This window comes from Ictalurus punctatus, chromosome 26, assembly GCF_001660625.3.
Source record: "Ictalurus punctatus breed USDA103 chromosome 26, Coco_2.0, whole genome shotgun sequence".
NCBI classification, from domain to species: Eukaryota; Metazoa; Chordata; class Actinopteri; order Siluriformes; family Ictaluridae; genus Ictalurus; species Ictalurus punctatus.
In genome coordinates this window covers 20,484,622-20,509,621 of record NC_030441.2, presented here as the reverse complement: position 1 = coordinate 20,509,621, position 25,000 = coordinate 20,484,622, and the positions used below count along the sequence as shown (strand labels likewise).

The window sequence follows — 25,000 nt, the reverse complement described above, 5'->3', positions numbered from 1 at the left end:
TGAGTACAGCACGAATACATTAGTTCTTATGTAAATGTGTGTGTGTGTGTGTGTGTGTGTGTGTGTGTGTGTGTGTGTATGAGGTTCTCTGGTTGATGAAGCTGCTCTTCATGTTTATGGCACCACAATGTATCATGGTGTGTGTGTGTGTATACATATATGTGTACGTGTACGTGTGTGTGTGTGTGTGTGTGTGTGTGTGTGTGTGAGAGAGAGAGAGAAGCGTGTTCTGATATCATCCCAGCACTCCGCTGTAAGATCAGAGAAACAGGCAGCGTTCATAAACCTCATCTCCAAATCAAGTGACCTAAGGAGGCTGCCTAGAAAGTGCGCATGTGAGGTGCCTGAGGAGGAGCAACAACAACATTGATGATTCCATCATTTTTTCCTCTATTTGATCTGGAAAAAAAATACGCCATTTCATTTTATTTGTTAGGGGCATGTCTCATGAAGCCGGAATGTTCAGCTATTAAACAAAAATTGTTTGTGTCATATCTGTGTTTTGTTTATTTACTCCAAAGTGAAACAGCTGGTGAACATCCACTACGTGTGGCAATTCCAGCGTCAGTAGATAAAGAGAAGAGATGAAGAGCGTTGTATTGGTACAGTAACGTGTAGGTGGTTGTAGGATGAAACACTGAATAGACAGACGGGTTAATGACGTCTGTAATCATGGATACGGTGCGATACAGATTTCTGTAATCATTCAGTAACATATAAAATATTTTTTTCTGATTGTTGCAGCCAAAAACGCAGGATTTTGCTGTGGCTTTTCTTCCAAAATTTGCGGCGTTTTTTGTGCTTTTTAGTGTAAAACTACTTGAACTGGCAGAATCCCAGTGGCAGGAAATAGTTGTGCACGCTGTTTCGCAGTGGTGTTTGTTGGTAAACCAGAGCTTTTAGCTGTACTCACGTTTGACACACGTGAATACAAGAGGGCTTTCATTGAATGCGTGTTGTGATGACGTCACGTGACGTGTCTCGGCCCGAATCTGCGGTAGTTTTGAAAAATTGCAGCTCCTCCGAATATGGCGGAGTTTCTTTGAGTTTACGTTCTGGTTAATTATGGAAGGAGTCTCCAGTGTCAGCATTGTGTACCAGTCAGAGGTAAAGCTGTACCTTTAACTTCTCCCACATCTTCAGGACAGAGGAGTTGAGACGGGAACACTAGCCTAAACATTACTCATATCAAATGGGGGAAGGGGTGGGGCTTCCCACACAACTGTCAATCATTCCAGATTGATCAGGAAGAGAAAGCCTGTTTTTAGGTGTATTTACTGATAACTCATAGCAGCGCACTCTGATGGGTTAGCATGGGCTGCGGTACACACCACTGCACTAAACAGCACACAGTCAGAGTTAACGAAAACTACACAGCATGATGGACTGAGACAGAAACAAAATGGCCGCTTCACTGAGGGTGCCAAAACTTTATCCAGCTAGCATGTAGTGCAGCCGGTGTATTATATCGTACACTGTTTAGCTCTGATGTTACCGAGTATCATACAGCTGATTATCAGAACATGCCCTACGTGTGTGTATGTATGTGAGTGTGTGTATGTATGTACGTGTGTGTGTGTGTGTATATATATATGTGTAAGTATGTATGTGTGTGTGTGTGTGTGTGTGTACATGTGTGTGTATGTATGTGTGTGTGTATGTGTGTACGTATGTGTGTCTGTATATGTATGTGTGTGTGTGTCCTGAATGAAAATCTGATTGTAAATCCTATTCATGTTATTATTCTCTCTCACACTCGGGGTGGACATGATACAAACTCGATTTTAAAGCGCTCAGGCTTATCTTAGATTCATATAAACTACCCATATTTACCTAGATAACTTTATATTTATATATTTATTTATATTTGTAAATATATGGCGTGTCTTTGAGACCACATATGATTTTTAAATGCTTTAAACGTGCTTCTCTCACAGATCCTGTCTGTTTCACTCATGTTAGCTTGCTAGCTAGAACTTCCTGTCACTACAGGGAACATTTATGCTAACATTACTCAACTAGCTAGCAGTGGTTAATGAATGTGTGAGCGTGACTTGAGGTTAGCTTATTTCAGCTAGCCAGTAGTTAGAAGTGAAGATTATGAATATTTAGAAATTTGAGTTAATTGACATTTAACCTAAAGCCTGCCAGGTTAGCTTAGTAAAAGGTTAGCTAACTTTAATTCTAAAGATTATGAATGTTTAGGAATATCACTTCTCATAAATCCTGTCAGGTTTGTGCTAGCTAGATAAACATTAGCTAACTTTGTCTAGGAAGGCTATGAACATTTCTAAATATTACCTAAAATTCTTGTCAGATTAGCATGTATTAGCTAGCTAGGTAGAATTACACAGAAAATTCTTTAAAAATATGTCAAAGATGATGTCAGTTTAGCTCAAGGTTAGCATTGCATCATGTTAGCAAAGCTAGTTAGCATTGCATCAAAACTAAAGAAAATTAACATTTGAGTATCACTTTAAATTCTTCTCAGAAATCTTGTCATGTTAGCTGACGTCAGCTAGCTATGCCCTTATATGGACTTAAAGACACGCCCCTGGTGTGGTCTGTGAACTATTGAGTGAATATATGTCAATTCTAAAGGTCTTAATAATAATAATAATAATAATAATAAATTATTATCATTATTATTGTGTAATTATTTAGATGATATTATTTAAATGGTTATTAGTGGCGTCCACCCCGAGGTCTTAGTTTGGCCACTAGGGGGCGGGCCCGGTCCCACCAGCTCCGCCCATGGCTCCGTGGTTGGTCGGGGGTTTGATAGGCGGGGCTGGGTGCTGGTGCTGGAGGGCGTGGCGCTCTAGCAAGGTGCGGTGCGTGAAGGCACGGTTACACACGGTGCAGGAGAAGTTGCGCTCGACGCGGTGAGTGCGCATGTGCACGTTTAGCGAACTCTTCTGTGTGAAGCGTTTACTGCACACGCTACACTGGAACGCTCGCACACCTGTGTGCACTACCATGTGCTTCAACAGGTAATCACGCAGAGAGAAGGAACGCCAGCAGATACTGCACTGATGGGGCTTCTGACCTGCACGCACACACACACACACACACACACACACACACAGATATGTAACTTGAGTCTCATTCTTATACTTATGAAAGACGTGTTAGCAAGGTATATTAGGGAGTCGGCATGGCTTCTATTCAAATTCTGTCAGTCACAATAAGGAATTGGCCAGTGGGCATGGCCTCTATGTCTGGTCAAGTAAAAGAGGGAGTGATGTTTGTGCACTCTGTTTTCTGTCAGTCACAGGGAAGGGGTGTGGCCCATGTCCCATTAGTCCCAGGGAAAGAGGTGTGACTTATATTCAGTCAGTCTCTGCAAAGGGGGTGTGGCCTATGGTCCATTAGTCCCTGGGAAGGAGTGTGGCCTATGCTCTGTAAGTCCCAGTAAAGGAGGTGTGGCTTATATTATGTAAGTCCTGGTCCCAAGCGCCACTGTATAATGTGTGTGTCTGTATTTGTGTGTGTGTAATGTATGTAATGTGTGTGAGTGTATGTGTAATGTGTGTGTGTGTGTGTGTGTGTGTACCGGAGTGTATAAACATGTGCTTGCTGTAGTTCTTGCGTGATCGCAGTGATTTGCCGCAGTGGCTGCAGTCGAACGAAGTTTCTGATCCCTGAGCCGTAAAACTTGGACCTGCGACACACGCCGGGGCCGGGCCCGGAGGGGGAGGGGCCGGGGTAAGCGGGGGAGGGGGCGGTGCCTGCTGGCATGTCTCTGGCATGCTGTCCATTGTCATAGCTCCTCCCACATAGAAGGAGGACGGCTGTGATTCGCTGACAGGATACTGAAAGAGCATCTGGAGGAGCAACACACAAAATACTGTTAGCTAGTTAACTTGGTTTAGCGATCGAACATTAACCAAAGAAAAAAAAAGCAGTGTAAAAGCAGCACATTCACAAGCAGTGGGAATTAGTTACTGTCGGTTATTAACGTGGTTAACTTTACAGAAAACGTTCATTAAAAGAAATAAACAGTGCAATTTTCAGGTTTATTATAATTATTACATAATTGTTTCAAAAGACAAAGTTCACTAGCTTAAAATAACTGTGAGGCTGTAGCCAATCAGCACTGCTCAGGAGGTAAACTCCGCCCCCAAGCTGCTTCTGCTCCAGAGCAAGTATTTTTCTTTTGAGCTACAGTGCATGAGTTGGGGGCAGAGCTTGTTGTCCGGGTCATCTTATCTGCCATTTAAACTAGTTAGTGAGTGAGTGAGTGAGCGAGTGAGCGAGCGAGCGAGCGAGTGTGTGTGTGTGTGTGTGTGTGTTAGACCTGATTGTTCATGTGCGAGGAGGTAGGTGGGGACATTGGTTTGTTGCCGCGGGAACGGGGGTTCGACACCAAAGCCTGAGACGCATCAGCCTGTGGCCAAAAACCTGCAGCATACACATTCTGCTCTTCATAAAACCCCGCCTGTAACACACACACACACACACACTCTGAGTTCTCTATTTTCATTTATTAATATGGTGTGTGTGTGTGCACATGTGTGTGTGGGTTACCTGGCTGTAGGTTTGTGTGTGCGATTGTGTGTGTGGTGTGTGTGTTGTGTCCTGACGCTCGTCCAGTTGGAACAGGTTTTCTCCTTCCTGCAGGTTCTCCTCATCCTTCACCACCACCTGTTCCGGCCCCATCACCTACACACACACACACACACACACACACACACACAATTTATATACATTATACAGTATCTCACAAAAGTGAGTACACCCTCATTTGTGTAAATATTTGATGATATCTTTTCATGCGACGACACTGAAGAAATGACACTTTGCTACAGTGTAAAGTAGTGAGTGTACAGCTTGTGTAACAGTGTAAATTTGCTGTCCCCTCAAAATAACTCACAGCCGTTAATGTCTAAACCGCTGGCAACAAAAGTGAGTACACCCCTAAGTGAAAATGTCCAAATTGGGCCCAAAGTGTCAATATTTTTTGTGGCCACCATTATTTTCCAGCGCTGCCTGAACCCTCTTGGGCATGGAGTTCACCAGAGCTTCACAGGTTCCACTGGAGTCCTCTTCCACTCCTCCATGACCACATCACGGAACTGGTGGATGTTAGAGACCTTGTGCTCCTCCACCTTCTGTTTGAGGATGCCCCACAGATGCTCAATAGGGTTTAGTCCATCACCTTCACCCTCAGCTTCTTTATCAAGGCAGTGGTCGTCTTGGAGGTGTGTTTGGGGTCATTATCATGCTGGAATACTGCCCTGCGGCCCAGTCTCTGAAGGGAGGGGATCATGCTCTGCTTCAGTATGTCACAGTACATGATGACATTCATGGTTCCCTCAATGAACTGTAGCTCCCCAGTGCCGGCAGCACTCAAGCAGCCCCAGACCATGACACTCCCACCACCATGCTCGACTGTAGGCAAGACACACTTGTCTTTGTACTCCTCACCTGGTTGCCGCCACACACGCTTGACACCATCTGAAACAAATAAGTTTATCTTGGTCTCATCAGACCACAGGGCATGGTTCCAGTAATCCATGTCCTTAGTCTGCTTGTCTTCAGCAAACTGTATGCCAGCTTTCTTGTGCATCATCTTTCGAAGAGGCTTCCTTCTGGGACGACAGCCATGCGGACCAATTAGATGCAGTGTGCGGCGTATAGTCTGAGCACTGACAGGCTGACCCCCCACCCCTTCAACCTCTGCAGCAATGCTGGCAGCACTCATACGTCTATTTCCCAAACACAACCTCTGGATATGACGCTGAGCACGTGCACTCAACTTCTTTGGTCGACCATGGCGAGGCCTGTTCTGAGTGGAACCGGTCCTGTTAAACCGCTGTATGGTCTTGGCCACCGTGCTGTAGCTCAGTGTCAGGGTCTTGGCAATCTTCTTATAGTCTAGGCCATCTTCATGTAGAGCAACAATTCTTTTTTTCAGATCCTCAGAGAGTTCTTTGCCATGAGGTGCCATGTTGAACTTCCAGTGACCAGTATGAGGGAGTGTGAGAGCGATGACACCAAATTTAACACACCTGCTCCCCATTCACACCTGAGACCTTGTAACACTAACAAGTCACATGACACCGGGGAGGGAAAATGGCTAATTGGGCCCAATTTGTACATTTTCACTTAGGGGTGTCCTCACTTTTGTTGTCAGCGGTTTAGACATTAATGACTGTGTGTTGAGTTATTTTGAGGGGACGGCACATTTACACTGTTACACAAGCTGTACACTCACTACTTTACATTGTAGCACAGTGTCATTTCTTCAGTGTTGTCACATGAAAAGACATCAAATATTTACACAAATGTGAGGGGTGTACTCACTTTTGTGAGATACTGTACATACACACATTATATACACACACATTTTAGATATATTATATATACACATTATATACACACACATATTACCATTAACCAGTTAGCATTAGCCTCATTATTATTACGTGTCGTTGGCCGTGTTAATGGTGAGCTGCGCGTCAGTCCTGGATCTGAGTACTTGAGTCTGATGGCTTGGGGGAAGAAGGTGTAACCAGGGGCGTAACCAGGGGCGTAACCAGGGGCGTAACCAGGGGGGTAATAAGAGCAGTCTAGTGTTTTAATAAGTTTTGAGATATATTTAAATTCGGATATGTAAGGATGGGGCAGTGGAGGCCTTGTGGCTGAGGAACAATGCTGTACTGTAATTTTACTCTTTCTTTCATTACCATTCATGACATCTGAATAATTTGAACAAATAATCTCTTTGTTTATGATAAGCCCGTGTTGTCTATTTTCCCCGCACGTGAGTGGACATGATATGCTGCATAAGTTAACGTGGCTCCATGAAAGGTTCGTAACGTGCTGATTAATAAAGCTAAAGTTAGACAGGAGAAGAGTTACGGTATAAAGGCTTCATGGAGACACATTAACTTACGAAGAAAATAGGCAACACGGGCTTATATGCAACCTGAGGGGACTCTGACCCATCCCCTGCTCGCGGGAGAACCACTAAATGCGTTTCTCTTGATATGATGTAATAAAAAAAGAGGCGGTGCAACTACTAAAGCGGTCGGACTGGCACATGATGACAGAAGAAAGGTTCCGCTCATGTTCCTCTAAAGATAGAATATAGTCTAAATATCCAAAATTACTCAGAAACTTATCAACCATATTGTGGATTTTTTTAATCATAATAAATATCGAGATCATTTTATCGCCCAGCCCTAGAGTGTGTGTGTGTGTGTGTGTGTGAGAGAGTGATTTACCTGTAACCTTAGTGGTTGTCTCTGTTTGCGGCTATGGCCCGCCCCTCTGTCTCTCTCTCCATCTCTCCCTCTGTCCTCCAGCTCCTCCCCCTCACTGAACCTGTCCATCCCCAAAGGCAGCTCCTCGGCCACGCCCACAAACCCTGCCCCACTGCCACGGAGGCCATTCCTGCCCAGTGGGGCAGGGTTGTTGATGGGGGCGTGGCCTGAATCCGCCCGGTTCTGGCTCTGGTTCTGCGCAGTGGATCTCTCAGCATTCTGGCTCAGCATGTAACTCTGGATCTCCTGAGGACAGCTCACAGGTTTCAGAGAGGCCCCACCCCCTGAAGCACCAAGCCCCTCCCCTCTGCACATCAGGTCACTGAGGGGGGGAATCATCCTGCCAACTCCGCCTGCTTCCAGAGAGGCCGCCTCCCCTTGCCCCGCCCCTATACCAAAGAGCAGGAGAGGGAATTAACATGAGTGATGAGTCTGTCTGTGTATTGCCTGTCTGTCTCTCTGTTACATGCTTGTTTGTGTGTGTTACCTGTGTGTGTGTGTGTGTGTTATCTGTCTGTCTATGTGTTACAGACAGTGTTGGGCAAGTTATTAAAAAAAAACTAATCCACTACAGATTACCAATTAAAAGTTATAATCTGATGACATTACTGATTACTGCACATAAAAATGACTCAGATTACTAATTACTTTACTTTCACGTTACTTTCACTCTACAGAAATAATAAATATAAAAATAAAACCTTCCTCGGGTGTGTCGCTGTGTGCAGGACGAGCCATAAAATATTCTAATGAGGCTAGTTTGGTGTCGCTAGACGACTAGCCGAGGGGAGACACAGCTAAGCGATCACTGCACATGTTTAGCTGCTACAGAGTCATGTAGAGTTCATTATCTTTCCTTCTGCTCACGTCATATTCACGTGAACTGGAACCCATATAGACGTTTACACGCCTTGTTCTCCTGCTCAGCTTCAGAGGATGATTCTGCTCAGTTTCAACTCCTTTAGTAGTTTAAATAAATAAAACCCGGCGTGTATCCATTTCCCCCTCACACTGAGCTAGCGTTCGGCAGAACTGAGAGACTGTCAGCCAATAAGACGTGAGTATTTCCTGTATAACATTACAACATTTCAGCAGTTTGTGCTGCAGTAGCTCGTCTGTGGGATCGGATCAGATGGGCGAGACTTCGCTCCCCACGCACATCAATGAGCCTTGGGCGCCTATGACCCTGTCCCCGGTTCAGCGGTTCTCCTTCCTTGGACCACATTTCGGACGATTTGTGGGGTTCTCCTAAAGGGAATCTCCTATGAGTCATAAAGGGTTAACCGCGCTTTAGTACTCAGTACTGCTTTGTAAAGGTGCGTTGAGTCAGTAACGGTTCAGTATTGTAAGTGAAACATGCACGTATTCTGTATTCAACAGTGACGAACAGACAATCGCGGAACATGAACAGTGATCTCCGACTCTGTGACTCTTGTGCCCGGTATTGTATTATAATCAGACCCTGGATCTCTCTCTCTCATATATATATATATATATATACACACATACACACATACATACATACCCTCACCTGTGGGTGGACGCACAGAGCACGTGCGAGAGGGAGTGCAACACCGACCAGGTGAAGTGCAGTTCACTCTTTCATTAATGAGACATGAATAAATTTACATTTACAGTATCTCACAAAAGTGAGTACACCCCTCACATTTGTGTAAATATTTGATGTCTTTTCATGTGACGACACTGAAGAAATGACACTGTGCTACAATGTAAAGTAGTGAGTGTACAGCTTGTGTAACAGTGTAAATGTGCCGTCCCCTCAAAATAACTCAACACACAGACATTAATGTCTAAACCGCTGGCAACAAAAGTGAGTACACCCCTAAGTGAAAATGTACAAATTGGGCCCAATTAGCCATTTTCCCTCCCCGGTGTCATGTGACTTGTTAGTGTTACAAGGTCTCAGGTGTGAATGGGGAGCAGGTGTGTTAAATTTGGTGTCATCGCTCTCACACTCCCTCATACTGGTCACTGGAAGTTCAACATGGCACCTCATGGCAAAGAACTCTCTGAGGATCTGAAAAAAGAGTTGTTGCTCTACATAAAGATGGCCTAGGCTATAAGAAGATTGCCAATACCCTGACACTGAGCTGCAGCGCGGTGGCCAAGACCATACAGCGGTTTAACAGGACCGGTTCCACTCAGAACAGGCCTCGCCGTCGTCCACCAACGAAGTTGAGTGCACGTGCTCAGCGTCATATCCAGAGGTTGTCTTTGGGAAACAGACGTATGAGTGCTGCCAGCATTGCTGCAGAGGTTGAAGGGGTGGGGGGTCAGCCTGTCAGTGCTCAGACCATACGCCGCACACTGCATCAAATTGGTCTGCATGGCTGTCGTCCCAGAAGGAAGCCTCTTCGAAAGATGATGCACAAGAAAGACCACAAACAGTTTGCTGAAGACAAGCAAGTTTAGACATTAATGTCTGTGTGTTGAGTTATTTTGAGGGGACAGCAAATTTACACTGTTACACAAGCTGTACACTCACTACTTTACATTGTAGCACAGTGTCATTTCTTCAGTGTCGTCGCATGAAAAGATATAATCAAATATTTACAGAAATGTGAGGGGTGTACTCACTTTTGTGACACACGTTATAGTGTGTGGATATAGATATAACCCTGTTTAAATGATTTCAGTATGTATCAGTACTTTCTGTACATTTTCAGCACATTTTATCGATACGGTGATAAAACTGATAACGTGATATGAAATTTGATCTCTATTCGGGTCTAAAGAAAAAATCTTCAGGTTAAAACGTGATTTATTTTAAAATGCTTTTTACATCATGTTTTCTGAATAATAATTTTTTACTGCAGTTAAAATGTAAATGCTATTTTAAATGATATCAGTAACTAATCAAATTTTATACATTTAAAATCTAACGCGTTACGCTACTGCGTTATCAGAAAAACTCATTAATTACAGTAACGCGTTACACACACCTCTGATTACCCGTCTGTCTGTCTGTGCGCTACCCGTCTGTCTGTCTGTGCGCTACCCGTCTGTCTGTCTGTGCGCTACCCGTCTGTCTGTCTGTGTGCTACCCGTCTGTCTGTCTGCTACCCATCTGTCTGTCTGTCTGTGCTACCCGTCTGTCTGTGTGCTACCTGTCTGTCTGTGTGCTACACATCTGTCTGTCTGTGTGCTACCCGTCTGTGTGCTACCCGTCTGTCTGTCTGTGTGCTACCCGTCTGTCTGTCTGGCTGTCTGTGTGCTACCCGTCTGTCTGTCTGTCTGTCTGTGTGCTACCCGTCTGTCTGTCTGTGTGCTACCCGTCTGTCTGTCTGTCTGTGTGCTACCCGTCTGTCTGTCTGTCTGTGTGTGTGCTACCCGTCTGTCTGTCTGTCTGCTACCCGTCTGTCTGCCTGTCTGTGTGCTACCCGTCTGTCTGCCTGTCTGTGTGCTACCCGTCTGTCTGCCTGTCTGTGTGCTACCCGTCTGTCTGCCTGTCTGTGTGCTACCCGTCTGTCTGCCTGTCTGTGTGCTACCCGTCTGTCTGCCTGTCTGTGTGCTACCCGTCTGTCTGTCTGTCTGTGTGCTACCCGTCTGTCTGTCTGTCTGTGTGCTACCCGTCTGTCTGTGTGCTACCCGTCTGTCTGTCTGTCTGTGTGCTACCCGTCTGTCTGTCTGTCTGTGTGCTACCCGTCTGTCTGTCTGTCTGTGTGCTACCCGTCTGTCTGTCTGTCTGTGTGCTACCCGTCTGTCTGTGTGCTACCCGTCTGTCTGTCTGTCTGTGTGCTACCCGTCTGTCTGTCTGTCTGTGTGCTACCCGTCTGTCTGTCTGTCTGTGTGCTACCCGTCTGTCTGTCTGTCTGTGTGCTACCCGTCTGTCTGTCTGTCTGTGTGCTACCCGTCTGTCTGTCTGTCTGTGTGCTACCCGTCTGTCTGTCTGTCTGTGTGCTACCCGTCTGTCTGTCTGTCTGTGTGCTACCCGTCTGTCTGTCTGTCTGTGTGCTACCCGTCTGTCTGTCTGTCTGTGTGCTACCCGTCTGTCTGTCTGTGTGCTACCCGTCTGTCTGTCTGTCTGTGTGCTACCCGTCTGTCTGTCTGTCTGTGTGCTACCCGTCTGTCTGTCTGTCTGTGTGCTACCCGTCTGTCTGTCTGTCTGTCTGTGTGCTACCCGTCTGTCTGTCTGTCTGTGTGCTACCCGTCTGTCTGTCTGTCTGTCTGTGTGTGCTACCCGTCTGTCTGTCTGTGTGCTACCCGTCTGTCTGTCTGTCTGTGTGCTACCCGTCTGTCTGTCTGTCTGTGTGCTACCCGTCTGTCTGTCTGTCTGTGTGTGCTACCCGTCTGTCTGTCTGTCTGTGTGCTACCCGTCTGTCTGTGTGTGTGTGCTACCCGTCTGTCTGTCTGTGTGCTACCCGTCTGTCTGTCTGTCTGTGTGCTACCCGTCTGTCTGTCTGTCTGTGTGCTACCCGTCTGTCTGTCTGTCTGTGTGCTACCCGTCTGTCTGTCTGTGTGCTACCCGTCTGTCTGTCTGTGTGCTACCTGTCTGCAGTCCCGCTTGATGTTGTGAGATGAAGTGTGCACTCGGCTGCTCTGTGCTTTCTGATGTGACTTCACCACACTCCTCCATGGAGTATCCAAACCCAGGCATGGCTCCTCCCACAGCCCCGCCCTCCTCGGTGCCCCGGCTCTTGGCAGCGGCAGCGGCGGCGGCGGCAGCAGCAGCGGCCCGTTTGTGGTTGGCGGAGGCGGAGATGATCTGTGTGCACTCGTCTATGACGCTCTTGATCTGCAGGATGCTGGCGGCGGTAAGCATGCGCAGGGCCTGCGAGCGCAGCAGCACCATGGAGCCGCTGTACAGGAAGTCCACCAGCTGCAGCACGGCGTCGGCCGGAACCAGGGGCGGAACACTGATCTCCGAGTGGCCCAGCAGCAGCTTGTCCTGGAAGAACGGGCTTCCGGCCGCCAGCACGCAGGCGTGAGCGCGTAGGGACGCGTCCTGGATCCGCACTGTCACGTCACAGAATACACCGTCACGCCGCTGAGACCGCAGAGACTCTAACACACACTCACTCGCATTCTGCAGACGGATGTAGTGCACCGAGTCGGAGCCGCACGCCGCCATGACCACGCCTGACACACACACACACACACACACACACACACACACACACACACACACTCATTAAGGGATTAGGATGATCATTATGATTAAAGACAAATGAAACACGCAGCTCAGCTTCACTGTGTTTCAGGACAGTTTTATAAACTAAGAGAAAGTCCTGATGTCCTAATGACATTTTTATTTAACTACAAATTGATTTATATTCTGAAAAACATACAGTACCACAAGACATTTCTACAATAAACTGATATTCTCAGGTCTGGTGATTGAGTCTAAACCCTTCCACTTTCCCCCTGATGAAGTCCTGTGTTGAGGTGGAAGTGTGTTTTGGATCGCTGTCTTGCTGCATGATGAAGTTCCTCCTGATTCATTCGGATGCATTTCTCTGTAAATCTGCGGTCAGAGTGTTCCTGTAAACTTCTGAATTCACTCTGCTGCTCCATCATGAGTTCATCATCAATAAAGATCAGTGAGAATGTTCTAGAAGCAGACATGCAAGCCCAAGCCATGACACTACCTCCACCATGTTTCACAGATCAGCTTGTATGTTCTGGATCATGAGCAGATCCTTTCTTTCTCCACACTTTGGCCTTTCCATCACTTTGGTAGAGGTTCATCTTGGTTTCAGAACTTTTAAGAGGTGTGGGAAGCGGGGACATGTGAAGACAGGATCGATGCCTTCCCCTGAATTTCAGCTCTGAATTACAGGATTTTATGAACATTAGAAAACTGAATCTGAAGATTTTGCATGTTTGCCACACACCTCTGGGTTTGGGGGTTTAATTCCCATCTCCACCAGCTCACCTTCTTCCTATAGTGCATCCTGGTACCATCTCTTCCCCAGGTAAGCAACGCGCGCACACACACACACACACACACACACACACACACACACACACACACACACACACCCGTCCACATGATGGAAAAGAAAACCTGATTCATCAGACCAGGACACCTTCTTCCATCGCTCCATGGTCCAGTTCTGATGTTCACGTGCCCACTGTAGGAGATTTTGGAGGTGTACAGGGGGTCAGCATGGACACTCTGACCGCTCTGCAGCTCCATACGCAGCAAACTGTGATGCTCGGTGTGTTCCGACTCCTTTCTATCAGAACCAGCATGATTACTTTGTACTTTGAGTAGATCTTCTGTGGGATCGGAGCAGACGGAATAGCCTTCTCTCCTCACACACATCAATGAGCCTTGTACACCCAGGACCCTGTCACCGGTTCACCTTCCTTGGAGCATTTTTGGTAGGTACTAACCCCTGCACACCAGCAACACCCCACAACACCTGCTGTTCTGGGGAAGCTCTGATCCAGACGTCTAGACATCACAATCTGGCCCGTGTCAAAGTCACTCAGATCCGTACACTTGCCCATTTCTCCTGCTTCCAACACGTCGACTTCCAGAACTGACTGTTCACCTGCCTAACAAATAAACCCCACCCCTTTACAGGTGCCACGGTAATGAGACCATCAGCGTTATTCCCTTCACCTGTCAGTGGTGTTAATGTTCCGGCTGATCGGTGTGTACACTTCTGTACATCATCCATACTGACTTTTATCCTGAATATTAAAATATCTCTGATCTGAAATAAAACTAACCCGAGACTTAAGGACTAAATCCTAATTAAATTTATACAACTGTATGATTTTTAACTGAATATATTTAAATATTATGAAATCAATACAAAAAAATTTCATATCTTACTTTTTGTGCACACACACGAAATATTATAAACACTAAATACAAACAAAAACAACACAAATGAAATTTTATAAAAATGAAGACATTTATATTAAAGAATTTAATAAAAAAACACAGAGCATGCAACATGTTCTTAACACACAGACGAACAGATGGAGAGAGAGAGACAGAGAGAGAGAGACAGAGAGAGAGACAGAGAGAGAGAGAGAGACAGTGAGAAAGAGAGAGAGAGAGACAGAGAGAGAGAGACAGAGAGAGAAAGAGACAGTGAGAGAGAGACAGAGAGAGAGAGAGAGAGAAATCTTCTGACCTCTCACACAGAGGAAGCTGGAGATGTTCAGTGATGTTCCTGTTCTCAGTGTTAATGTTCCCGCAACGGCCTGTCAGCTTCTATATACATATACACACACACACACACACACACACACACCTAAACACACACACACACACACACACACCTAACACACACACTGACACACACACCTAACACACCTAACACACACACACCTAACACACACTGACACACACACACCTAACACACACTGACACACACACACACACCTAACACACACAACACACACACACACACACACACACACACACACACACACACACACACACACACACCTAACACACACTGACACACACACACCTAACACACACTGACACACACACACCTAACACACACACTGACACTGCGTTGATCCTTATTACTCACGCGCATGATAAAGCGTGCGGGTTTATTAATGCGGGATTAAGCGCGAGACCCGCACATAAACGCGCTTTATTCTCCTTATTACAGTCTTTATTTAGCGCTGACACAGCTGCAGCGGAAACTACGGCAACCAGAGAGAGACAAAACACTCACAGTAAAAAAAAAAAAAAAGGAAAAAACCGAGAGGCAAAATAAAAGTCCTCAAACCCCGCGACCGTTTTCAACACGCGCACACACCTGATAAACATAACTATGCGATTTTAAAGTGCACACACACACACACATTATATATATATATATATATATATATATATATATATATATATATATATATATATATATATATATATATATATATATGCAATGTACTTAATATACAATGTGTGCATGTCAACAATTCAGTATCCTGTATTGTTTTATTACCTCAGTAATTCAGTACCTCACGGTGATTCAGTAACTTATTGATTCAGTACCTCACGGTGATTCAGTAACTTATTGATTCAGTACCTCACAGTGATTCAGTAATGTAGTGATTCAGTACCTAGGTGATTCAGTAATGTAGTGATTCAGTACCTAGGTGATTCAGTAGCACACAGTGATTTAATGATTTTTGCGCGTGTGCCTGATCAATTTTAGGGCGGAGCTGATCATTTCTCTTAGTGGTCCTGAAGAAGTAAGAGCCAGTCAGAGAACACTACACTTATGACATCATCCCACAAGGATATAGCTCCACCCACATTTTTTGGCATGTCCTTTTATGGTTGTGTTTAAAATCACACAATAAGCTCCACCCAAAAGCAGTGTTGTAGACACCAAGAGTATTCAGAGTTCAAAAAGTCACATCAGTGCTTACGTGAGGAAAGTTCCTGGTATTCAGAGTCGCGCTGCTTAAGTGGATTTTTCTGAACTCCAGGTTCAGATGATTAAAAACACCTGTGTGTAGTTCACACCTCAGAGTTTGTCAGATTGTTCTTGAGTAGAAGTGTCTGAGATGGAGTTTTACAACAGCATGTTTAAACCTTCAAACCCAGACTGTCAGGAACAGAAAGAAGGAAACTTGGAAAATATAGTTTACATTAACAAGATTTACAAATTAATGTTCAAATAAACATCGAACAGTAGCTACAGTTAACTAATACATATACTGAAAATACACTTTAAGGCCAAAAGTATGTGGACACCTGGCAATCACACCCATATGATCTTGTTGGACATCCTGTTCCAAAGCCCTGGGCAGTGATATAGTCACCCTCCTCTTTGTGGCTACAATGAGCTCCATTCTTCTGAGAATGCTTTCCACTAGATTTTGGGGCATGGCTATGGGGATTTGTGTTCATTCAGCTACAAAAGCGTTAGTGAGGTTGAGGTCTGGTACTGATGCTGATGTAAGGAGACTCCAGTTCCAGTTCATCCCAAAGGTGTTCAGTGGGGTTGAGGCCAGGGCTCTGTGCAGGACACTCGAGATCTTCCACTCAAAATCAACCCTTTGCATCTGTGTCTGCTATAGCATTAACATTTCCCTTCAGTGAAACAGCACCAGAACATTCTCCCTCCTCCACTCCAGTGATCCCTGACTTGTGCTGCTGCCCAGCTATGAAATCTATTTCATAAAGCTCCTGAAGCACAGTTCTTATGCTGATGTTGCTTCCAAATGGAGTTCGGAGCTCTGTAGTGAGTGGAGAAACAGAGCAGGGGTGATTTTCATGTTCTACACACTTCAGCATGTTTGTGTGGTCTACTGCTTCTAGACTCTTCCATTTCACACTAACAGTAGATGACCAGGGCAGATCTGACTGGTGGTAAAGGGCCATCCTGTGACAGAGTCAGGTTTAAAATCACCCATTCTACTGCCAACATACGTCTATGGAGACTGCATGGCTACAAGCTGGATTTAATTCACCTGTGAGCAATGCGTGTGGCTTAAACACCTGGACACATACCTATGGCCATGTAGTGGACATTAGAACTGAGCATGAGGAAAGAACCGATGATAGTCACATGGTAATATAACTATATCAGTTCCACTCAGCCTGTAAAACACACTGCACCCTGAACACCTGAGAACACACACACACACACACACACACACACACACACACACACACACCTCATATAAACTCAAACCACCTGTGTGTGTTTAATTTTAGTTTTTATTCTGGTCAATGACTGAATATAAAAAACTATTTTATTCTTTGAAACACACACACACACACACACACACACACACACACACACACACACACGACTAGTGTATTTGTTTAATTCTCACACTGTCTGATTATGAGTTAAATATGTCCAAAAAACACACAGGAAAAAAAGACACAGGATATAAAAGCATAAGCATCAACACACACACACACACACACACACACACACACACACACACACACACACACACACACAATTCAACCAATGAAAATGCATTGCGTAACAGTTTAACCAATCAGAGGAGAAATGAAATCAGATGAAAGCTCATTATGTAGTGGTCCTTAAAACACGCTGATTTTGTCAAAGCCAATCAAGAGCTCCACATCAATATAACGACAGATCACCTGACTGATTCATTACAGAGGTGACCGTCAGGGGAGAACCTGTTCTGGACTGAACCAATCAGACAGCGTGTTATAGACAGGTCCCAGGAGAAGAGATCATTATACACAGAACCAATCAGTTTGCTGAGAGGAGAGTATGCTAGGCGTGTGTCTCAGTGGGCGGGGCAATCATGTACACACTGGAACTGCTGGGTTTCTGGTTCCCACGGCAACGGGGATTAGACTGAGCCTGACACAATTTCTGCATCAGAAATCGCTTATCTCTCCCTTCCTATAGAGAGAGAGAGAGAGAGAGAGAGAGAGAGAGAGAGAGAGAGAGAGAGAGAGAGAGAGAGAGAGAGAGAGAGGAGAGACAGAGAGAAAGAGAGAGAGAGAAAGAGAGAGAGAGGAGGGACAAAGAGAGATAGAGAGTGAGGGAGAGTGAGGGGAGAGAGAGAGATAGAGAGTGAGGGAGAGAGAGATAGAGACAGAGTGAGTGAGAGAGGAGAGAGAGAGAGTGAGGGAGAGAGAGAGTGAGGGAGAGAGGAGAGATAGAGAGTGAGGGAGAGAGGAGAGATAGAGAGTGAGGAGAGAGAGATAGAGATAGAGAGTGAGGGAGAGAGAGATAGAGACAGAGAGTGAGGGAGAGAGGAGAGAGAGAGAGTGAGGGAGAGAGAGAGTGAGGGAGAGAGGAGAGATAGAGAGTGAGGAGAGAGAGATAGAGATAGAGAGTGAGGGAGAGAGAGATAGAGACAGAGAGTGAGGGAGAGAGGAGAGATAGAGAGTGAGGGAGAGAGGAGAGATAGAGAGTGAGGGAGAGAGGAGAGATAGAGAGTGAGGAGAGAGAGATAGAGATAGAGAGTGAGGAGAGAGAGATAGAGAGTGAGGAGAGAGAGATAGAGATAGAGAGTGAGGAGAGATAGAGAGTGAGGAGAGAGAGATAGAGATAGAGAGTGAGGAGAGATAGAGAGTGAGGAGAGAGAGATAGAGAGTGAGGAGAGAGAGATAGAGATAGAGAGTGAGGAGAGAGAGATAGAGATAGAGAGTGAGGAGAGATAGAGAGTGAGGAGAGAGAGATAGAGATAGAGAGTGAGGGAGAGAGGAGAGATAGAGAGATAGTGAGGGAGAGAGAGATAGAGACAGAGAGTGAGGGAGAGAGGAGAGATAGAGAGTGAGGGAGAGAGGAGAGATAGAGAGTGAGGGAGAGAGGAGAGATAGAGAGTGAGGAGAGAGAGATAGAGATAGAGAGTGAGGGAGAGAGGAGAGAGAGAGTGAGGGAGAGAGGAGAGATAGAGAGTGAGGGAGAGAGGAGAGACAGAGAGTGAGGGAGAGAGGAGAGATAGAGAGATAGTGAGGGAGAGAGAGATAGAGACAGAGAGTGAGGGAGAGAGGAGAGATAGAGAGTGAGGGAGAGAGGAGAGATAGAGAGTGAGGGAGAGAGGAGAGATAGAGAGTGAGGAGAGAGAGATAGAGATAGAGAGTGAGGGAGAGAGAGATAGAGACAGAGAGTGAGGGAGAGAGGAGAGATAGAGAGATAGTGAGGGAGAGAGAGATAGAGATAGAGAGTGAGGGAGAGAGGGATAGAGAGAGAGTGAGGGAGAGAGGAGAGAGAGAGTGAGGGAGAGAGGAGAGATAGAGAGTGAGGGAGAGAGAGATAGAGATAGAGAGTGAGGGAGAGAGGAGAGATAGAGAGCGAGGGAGAGAGGAGAGATAGAGAGTGAGGGAGAGAGGAGAGAGAGAGTGAGGGAGAGAGGAGAGATAGAGAGTGAGGGAGAGAGAGATAGAGAGTGAGGGAGAGAGAGATAGAGATAGAGAGTGAGGGAGAGAGAGATAGAGATAGAGAGTGAGGGAGAGAGAAGAGATAGAGAGTGAGGGAGAGAGAAGAGATAGAGAGTGAGGGAGAGAGAAGAGATAGAGATAGAGAGTGAGGGAGAGAGGAGAGATAGAGATAGAGAGTGAGGGAGAGAGGAGAGAGAGAGTGAGGGAGAGAGAGATAGAGAGTGAGGGAGAGAGAGATAGAGAGTGAGGGAGAGAGAGATAGAGAGTGAGGGAGAGAGAGATAGAGACAGAGAGTGAGGGAGAGAGAGATAGAGACAGAGAGTGAGGGAGAGAGAGATAGAGAGTGAGGGAGAGAGAGAGATAGAGAGTGAGGGAGAGAGAGATAGAGAGTGAGGGAGAGAGAGAGAGAGAGTGAGGGAGAGAGAGAGAGAGAGAGTGAGGGAGAGAGAGAGAGAGTGAGGGAGAGAGAGAGAGATAGAGAGTGAGGAGAGAGAGATAGAGATAGAGAGTGAGGAGAGAGAGATAGAGATAGAGAGTGAGGAGAGAGAGAGAGTGAGGAGAGAGAGATAGAGAGAGAGTGAGGAGAGAGAGATAGAGATAGAGAGTGAGGAGAGATAGAGAGTGAGGAGAGAGAGAGAGTGAGGAGAGAGAGATAGAGATAGAGATTGAGGAGAGAGAGATAAGAGATAGAGAGTGAGGAGAGATAGAGAGTGAGGAGAGAGAGAGAGTGAGGGAGAGAGAGATAGAGAGTGAGGAGAGAGAGATAGAGAGTGAGGAGAGAGAGATAGAGAGTGAGGAGAGAGAGATAGAGATAGAGAGTGAGGAGAGATAGAGAGTGAGGAGAGAGAGATAGAGATAGAGAGTGAGGAGAGAGAGATAGAGATAGAGAGTGAGGAGAGATAGAGAGTGAGGAGAGAGAGATAGAGAGTGAGGAGAGAGAGATAGAGATAGAGAGTGAGGAGAGATAGAGAGTGAGGAGAGATAGAGAGTGAGGAGAGAGAGATAGAGAGTGAGGAGAGAGAGATAGAGATAGAGAGTGAGGAGAGAGAGATAGAGATAGAGAGTGAGGAGAGATAGAGAGTGAGGAGAGAGAGATAGAGATAGAGAGTGAGGAGAGAGAGATAGAGATAGAGAGTGAGGGAGAGAGAGACAAAGACAGAGAAATGAAGTGTACTTGATGTCATCAGTGACGCAACATAATTATGACAATAAAGGACTGATATCGGCACATGCCTATTGGTGTGTGTGTGTCTCACCATGGTCAGTTGATCTCTCAGCTGATTGATGATACGTTTATGAGCCCCAGCTAATGCAATCACATAGAACATTGCCAAACTGCAACACACACACACACACACACACACACACACAGAATTAATGCTAATCTACTTTAAACATTTCTGAGTGAAAGTGTGTGTGTGTGTGTGTGTATATATATATAAATATATATATAATGTGTGTTTGTGTGTATGTATGTGTGTATGTATATGGTCACCAGGTGATGACGAAGAAGGACACGGCGCAGGCCTCTGAAGCGAGTGCAGTAAGGACAGACTGCAGGCCTGAGGGCAGCTGAGACACTGAGCGAGGTACAGCCTCCCACGATGTGGTGTAGTTTATAAACGCTCCACACGCCCCCGAGCTACGGATCCTGAGTCATATAACCAAACACGGAGTCATATAACTAAACACGGAGTCATATAACCAAACACGGAGTCATATAACCGAACACGGAGTCATATAACCGAACACAGAGTCATATAACCGAACACCGAGCCATACAACCAAACACCGAGCCATATAACCATCACTGAGCCATATAACCATCACCGAGTCATATAACTCATTTACGAGTCATTTAGCACCACGTCCGACACATCATCAGTAGGCTAAAACTAACCTGTCTCACGACGGTCTAAACACAGCTCACGTTTCCTGTTAGTGGGTGAACAATCCAACACTTGGTGAATTCTGCTTCACAATGATCAGAAGAGCAGACATCGAAGGATCAAAAAGTGACGCTGCTATGAACGCTTGGCCACCACAAACCGGTTATCCCTGTGGTAACTTTTCTGACACCTCCTGCTTAAAACCCAAAAGGCCAGAAGGATGGTGAGGCCCTGCCTTCACAGTCTGTAGTCATTCTGAAAACAAGATCAAGTGAGCTTTTGCCCTTCTGCTATACCGGAGGGTTCTGTCCTCCCTATCGCTTTGATAGTTGTACAGCCCCAGTCAAACTCCCAATCTGCCACTGTCCCCGGACCGGGTCGCTGCCAACTGTAGGCCCCAGAGTCGCCGGTGAAGGCTTGGAAACCAGAAGCGAGAGCCCACCAGGACTCGCCTCACCGGGTTAGATAAATAAAAATAAGATCAAAACCCAGATGAGGATGGGTTCCCTTCTGAGTCGGGTTCCTCTCAAGGTTTCTTCCTCTTAAAACATCTTAGGGAGTTTTTCCTTGCCACCGTCGCCACTCAGTGGCTTGCTCAGTTGGGATAAATTCGCACCTTTAATATCTGTATACCATGTTGATATTTCTGTAAAGCTGCTTTGAGACAATGTCTATTGTAAAAAGCGCTATACAAATAAAATTGAATTGAATTGAAAACAATAAGAGATAAATAGATGTATCTTTTTTAAAAGGCTGGATGTGTTGCCTCTGATTTGTTAAATTGTAGGCCCATATCCAACCACCCTTTTTTGGCAAAGGTTCAGGAGTGTGCTGTTGCAGCACAATTACTCGCATACTTATCTCAAACTCATCGGGGTTTAGAACTGGGCATAGCGCTGAGACAGCCTTGGTGAGGGTCATGAATGACCTCCTTATTGCAGCTGACACAGGTGCATGCAGTAATTCGAGCTTGTTAGACTTAAGTGCTGCATTTGACACTATATTCCACACCATCTTACTGCATAGGCTACACAGCTGGCTTGGTGTCTCTGGGACAGTGCTGGACTGGTTCAGGTCTTATCTCACAGATGGCTCTCAGTTAGTGACCTTGGGTATTAATAAATCTGACACTGTTCCAGTGCATGAGGGTGTTCCATAGGGGTCAGTCTCGGGTAGATTATTGGGATGTATGGGCTTGGTTATCACTGATATGCTGATTATACTCAAATCTACATCAGCACTGATATTACCGGCACTTTAACTGTACTGACAGAGTGTCTGCAAGAAATTACTACCTGGATGCAGCATAATGTTCTGAAGCTGAACTGTTCCATAACTGAGCTCATGCTCATTGGTACACTGGCTGCTACACGTAAAGATGACCTAAATCTCAAACTGATGTTGACAACAGCCTCATGCTTCCCTCCTCTCAAGTGCAGAATCTGGGTGTCGTCTGTGATACTCAGATGACATTTGGTGCACACATTGAACATGTTTCTAAAACAGCCTTTTACCACCTTAGAAATATTGTCTAATATGGCCCTTCCTCTCTCTGGCAGAAAGGCTTATAAACACCATTATCACCTCAAGAGTCGTATAAGCAAGCAACACCGAGTCGTATGAGCAAGCAACACCGAGTCGTATGAGCAAGCAACACCGAGTCGTATGAGCAAACACTACTGATTTATCCTTCTGATGTACTGCAATTCCTTAAAAAAGATGACAGTAATTTATATAAATGAGCAAAAAGATGATTCACTACAATCCTATTATATAACATGGACTTCATTATGAAAAAATAGAATTTATTATGACTCTACATACAGAAGATACAGCGGGATTTGCTATATTATGGTGGTTCATGTGTGTGTGTGTCTCTCACAGTGCAATGCTGACTGTAACAGGAAGTGTAGCAAGTGCTAATCCGATCAGCAGCACCGCCAGGAAGAAGAAGTTGGAGCTGCTGGCACGGAATGGACGAGACGCAGGACGACAATTATTCACCAGAGTCACCTGCACCACAACACACTCGTTAACACACTCATTAAAATTAGGGCTGGGTATTGCGACCAATTTGCCGATTCGATACTTATTTATATGGTATCGATTTGTTATTGATGTTTCATTTAAAATGTTGGAATCCATGCTTTAATATAAATGCTGGTAACTGAAACCCTGCTAGTTATCTGTATTACTGAAATACACATTTACTTTAACAATACGACACACATAAGTAACGAACATTGTAACAAGAAATCATAAATATGTGCAAACAATACACACAAGGTAAACACAAACTGCACATTACTGTAAAATAAAATAAAATAAAAACATTGTAAATGTTTAACAGTGAAATTCATTACCAACTTGAAATATGTTTAAAAAATAAAACCGGTTTCAAAATTCAAAACTTGAAAGAGATCGATTCGTGGATTTCCTGAATCTATATCGTTTCATTAAATTGCTAGATTAAAAATCAGAGAATTGATATTTTTAACCAGCCTTAATCAACACACTCATTAAAACGCTAACAAAATCAAAAACAGTCTTCACACCTGTATTTATTCAAATCAGTCTGAATAAAGGCATGGCCTGTCACTCTTTCACAGTGTTTCTGACCTTCTTGATGTAGAAGACAAGGAAGTACTTGATGGTGTTGATGGCAGGCATTAGGGGGCAGTAGAACGTGCCGATCCAGCAGATGGTCTGCCCATAGACAATCTCCAGAACATTCTGAGGGATGGAGAACTCCTGCTGACCCAACCACTTCACCAACCCCCAGTCACAGTAATTCACCAGGATCCTTTACAAAACACACACATCCATACTGCACTTCAATATGTAATCAACTCAAGTGATGGAAGATCAACATTGATTCAAATTGAATCTTCATACAGAACAGATACAGATTCAGTGTGACAGGAGTCGACTCGGATTCATATAACCAAACACTGATCCATTCCTGTGGCTTGTTATAATTCATTATGGTTCATCATTCGGTTCACTCAATGCTCCATCAAAAAAAATAAATCTTTATTACTGTTCTTCAGAAGCATTATGAACAGTTAATACACTGAAGAGTCAACTCAATGAGTCACATAACCTTCATACAGTCTGGCCGACTTGAGTAGGTATGATTCATCAGTATGATTCACCAAACTCTGCTCAAACAGAGAGGAGTTGACTCAATGATTCATAAGACCAAATGACATCGATTCACTACATTAATCCATGACCATTTCTCATATCACAAGGATTTAATATGATTCTTCATACTGAAGAGTAACAGACGCACAGTTAGTCTGTCTCAGTGATTCAAATATCAAACATACAGACTGTAAATCCATCACTGTTATTTGTTATGATTCCTCATGCAGTTGATTCAGTGATTCTTTAAACTAAAAAGAGATCAAGCCACACTAATTAGGAGTCGATTCAGTGATTCCTATATATAACCTTATAACTCAGTACAACTCTTCATACAGTAGAGGAAGTGATTCACCACGTTCTGCTCAAATTCTGTCGACTCACTTCCTGGGAAACTCGAAGAAGACGGTGACCGCCCCAATGATGAGGAAATCAAAGATCATCAGCTTGTACATCTCCTGCCCTACATGGGTCTCCCAGCACTGACAGACACACACACACACAGACACACACACGTGTGAAATGGAGTTTAATATCAAATCACAAGAGATCTGTCAAAATACTGGTGCAAAGAAAGTAGAAAATCTGTGTGTGTGTGGGTGTGTGTGCTCACAGGGTAAAGCGTGTGGTTGTATCCACAGTCACACACTTGGTCCCTAGAGCAGGAGGTGATCTGAGACCACAGAGAGAACAGCAGGACTCCGATACTGGCCAAACGCATAAACACACACCTGCAGAGCAAACACACACCTAAACATGAACTTCCACTGACAACCGGGGGGGCATGGATATCGGGTAGGGGGAAGTGCAAGAGAAATACGCATGCACACATACACACGCACACGCACACACACACACACACA

General features: G+C 45.1%; 2 protein-coding genes across 3 annotated transcripts in view; both read right to left on the bottom strand.

The window, feature by feature from the left end:
• zbtb45 (zinc finger and BTB domain containing 45) overlaps positions 1–14,972 on the bottom strand; it is a 16,678-nt gene extending 1,706 nt beyond the window's left edge. Inside the window, exons 1-8 of one of the 2 annotated variants that reach the window (XM_053676390.1) lie at positions 14,704–14,972; positions 14,387–14,637; positions 11,781–12,371; positions 7,233–7,660; positions 4,531–4,665; positions 4,301–4,441; positions 3,557–3,827; positions 1–3,049 (exon numbers count right to left, since the gene is read on the bottom strand). The exon at positions 1–3,049 is cut by the window's left edge and continues 1,706 nt beyond it. In XM_053676390.1, the coding sequence (XP_053532365.1) occupies positions 2,721–3,049; positions 3,557–3,827; positions 4,301–4,441; positions 4,531–4,665; positions 7,233–7,660; positions 11,781–12,363 (1,887 nt within the window). In that variant the 5' untranslated portion in view covers positions 12,364–12,371; positions 14,387–14,637; positions 14,704–14,972 and the 3' untranslated portion in view covers positions 1–2,720. The remainder of the gene's footprint in view (positions 3,050–3,556; positions 3,828–4,300; positions 4,442–4,530; positions 4,666–7,232; positions 7,661–11,780; positions 12,372–14,386; positions 14,638–14,703) is intronic. The other variant, XM_053676391.1, reaches the window with a different exon arrangement.
• Positions 14,973–16,923: 1,951 nt separating this feature from the next.
• Positions 16,924–25,000, bottom strand: part of LOC108258740 (transmembrane channel-like protein 7) — a 12,141-nt gene continuing 4,064 nt past the window's right edge. The window contains exons 9-15 of the mRNA XM_053676387.1: positions 24,751–24,868; positions 24,522–24,619; positions 23,610–23,793; positions 22,873–23,003; positions 20,597–20,752; positions 20,358–20,436; positions 16,924–17,614 (exon numbers count right to left, since the gene is read on the bottom strand). Coding sequence (XP_053532362.1) covers positions 17,483–17,614; positions 20,358–20,436; positions 20,597–20,752; positions 22,873–23,003; positions 23,610–23,793; positions 24,522–24,619; positions 24,751–24,868 — 898 coding nt within the window. The 3' untranslated portion in view covers positions 16,924–17,482. The remainder of the gene's footprint in view (positions 17,615–20,357; positions 20,437–20,596; positions 20,753–22,872; positions 23,004–23,609; positions 23,794–24,521; positions 24,620–24,750; positions 24,869–25,000) is intronic.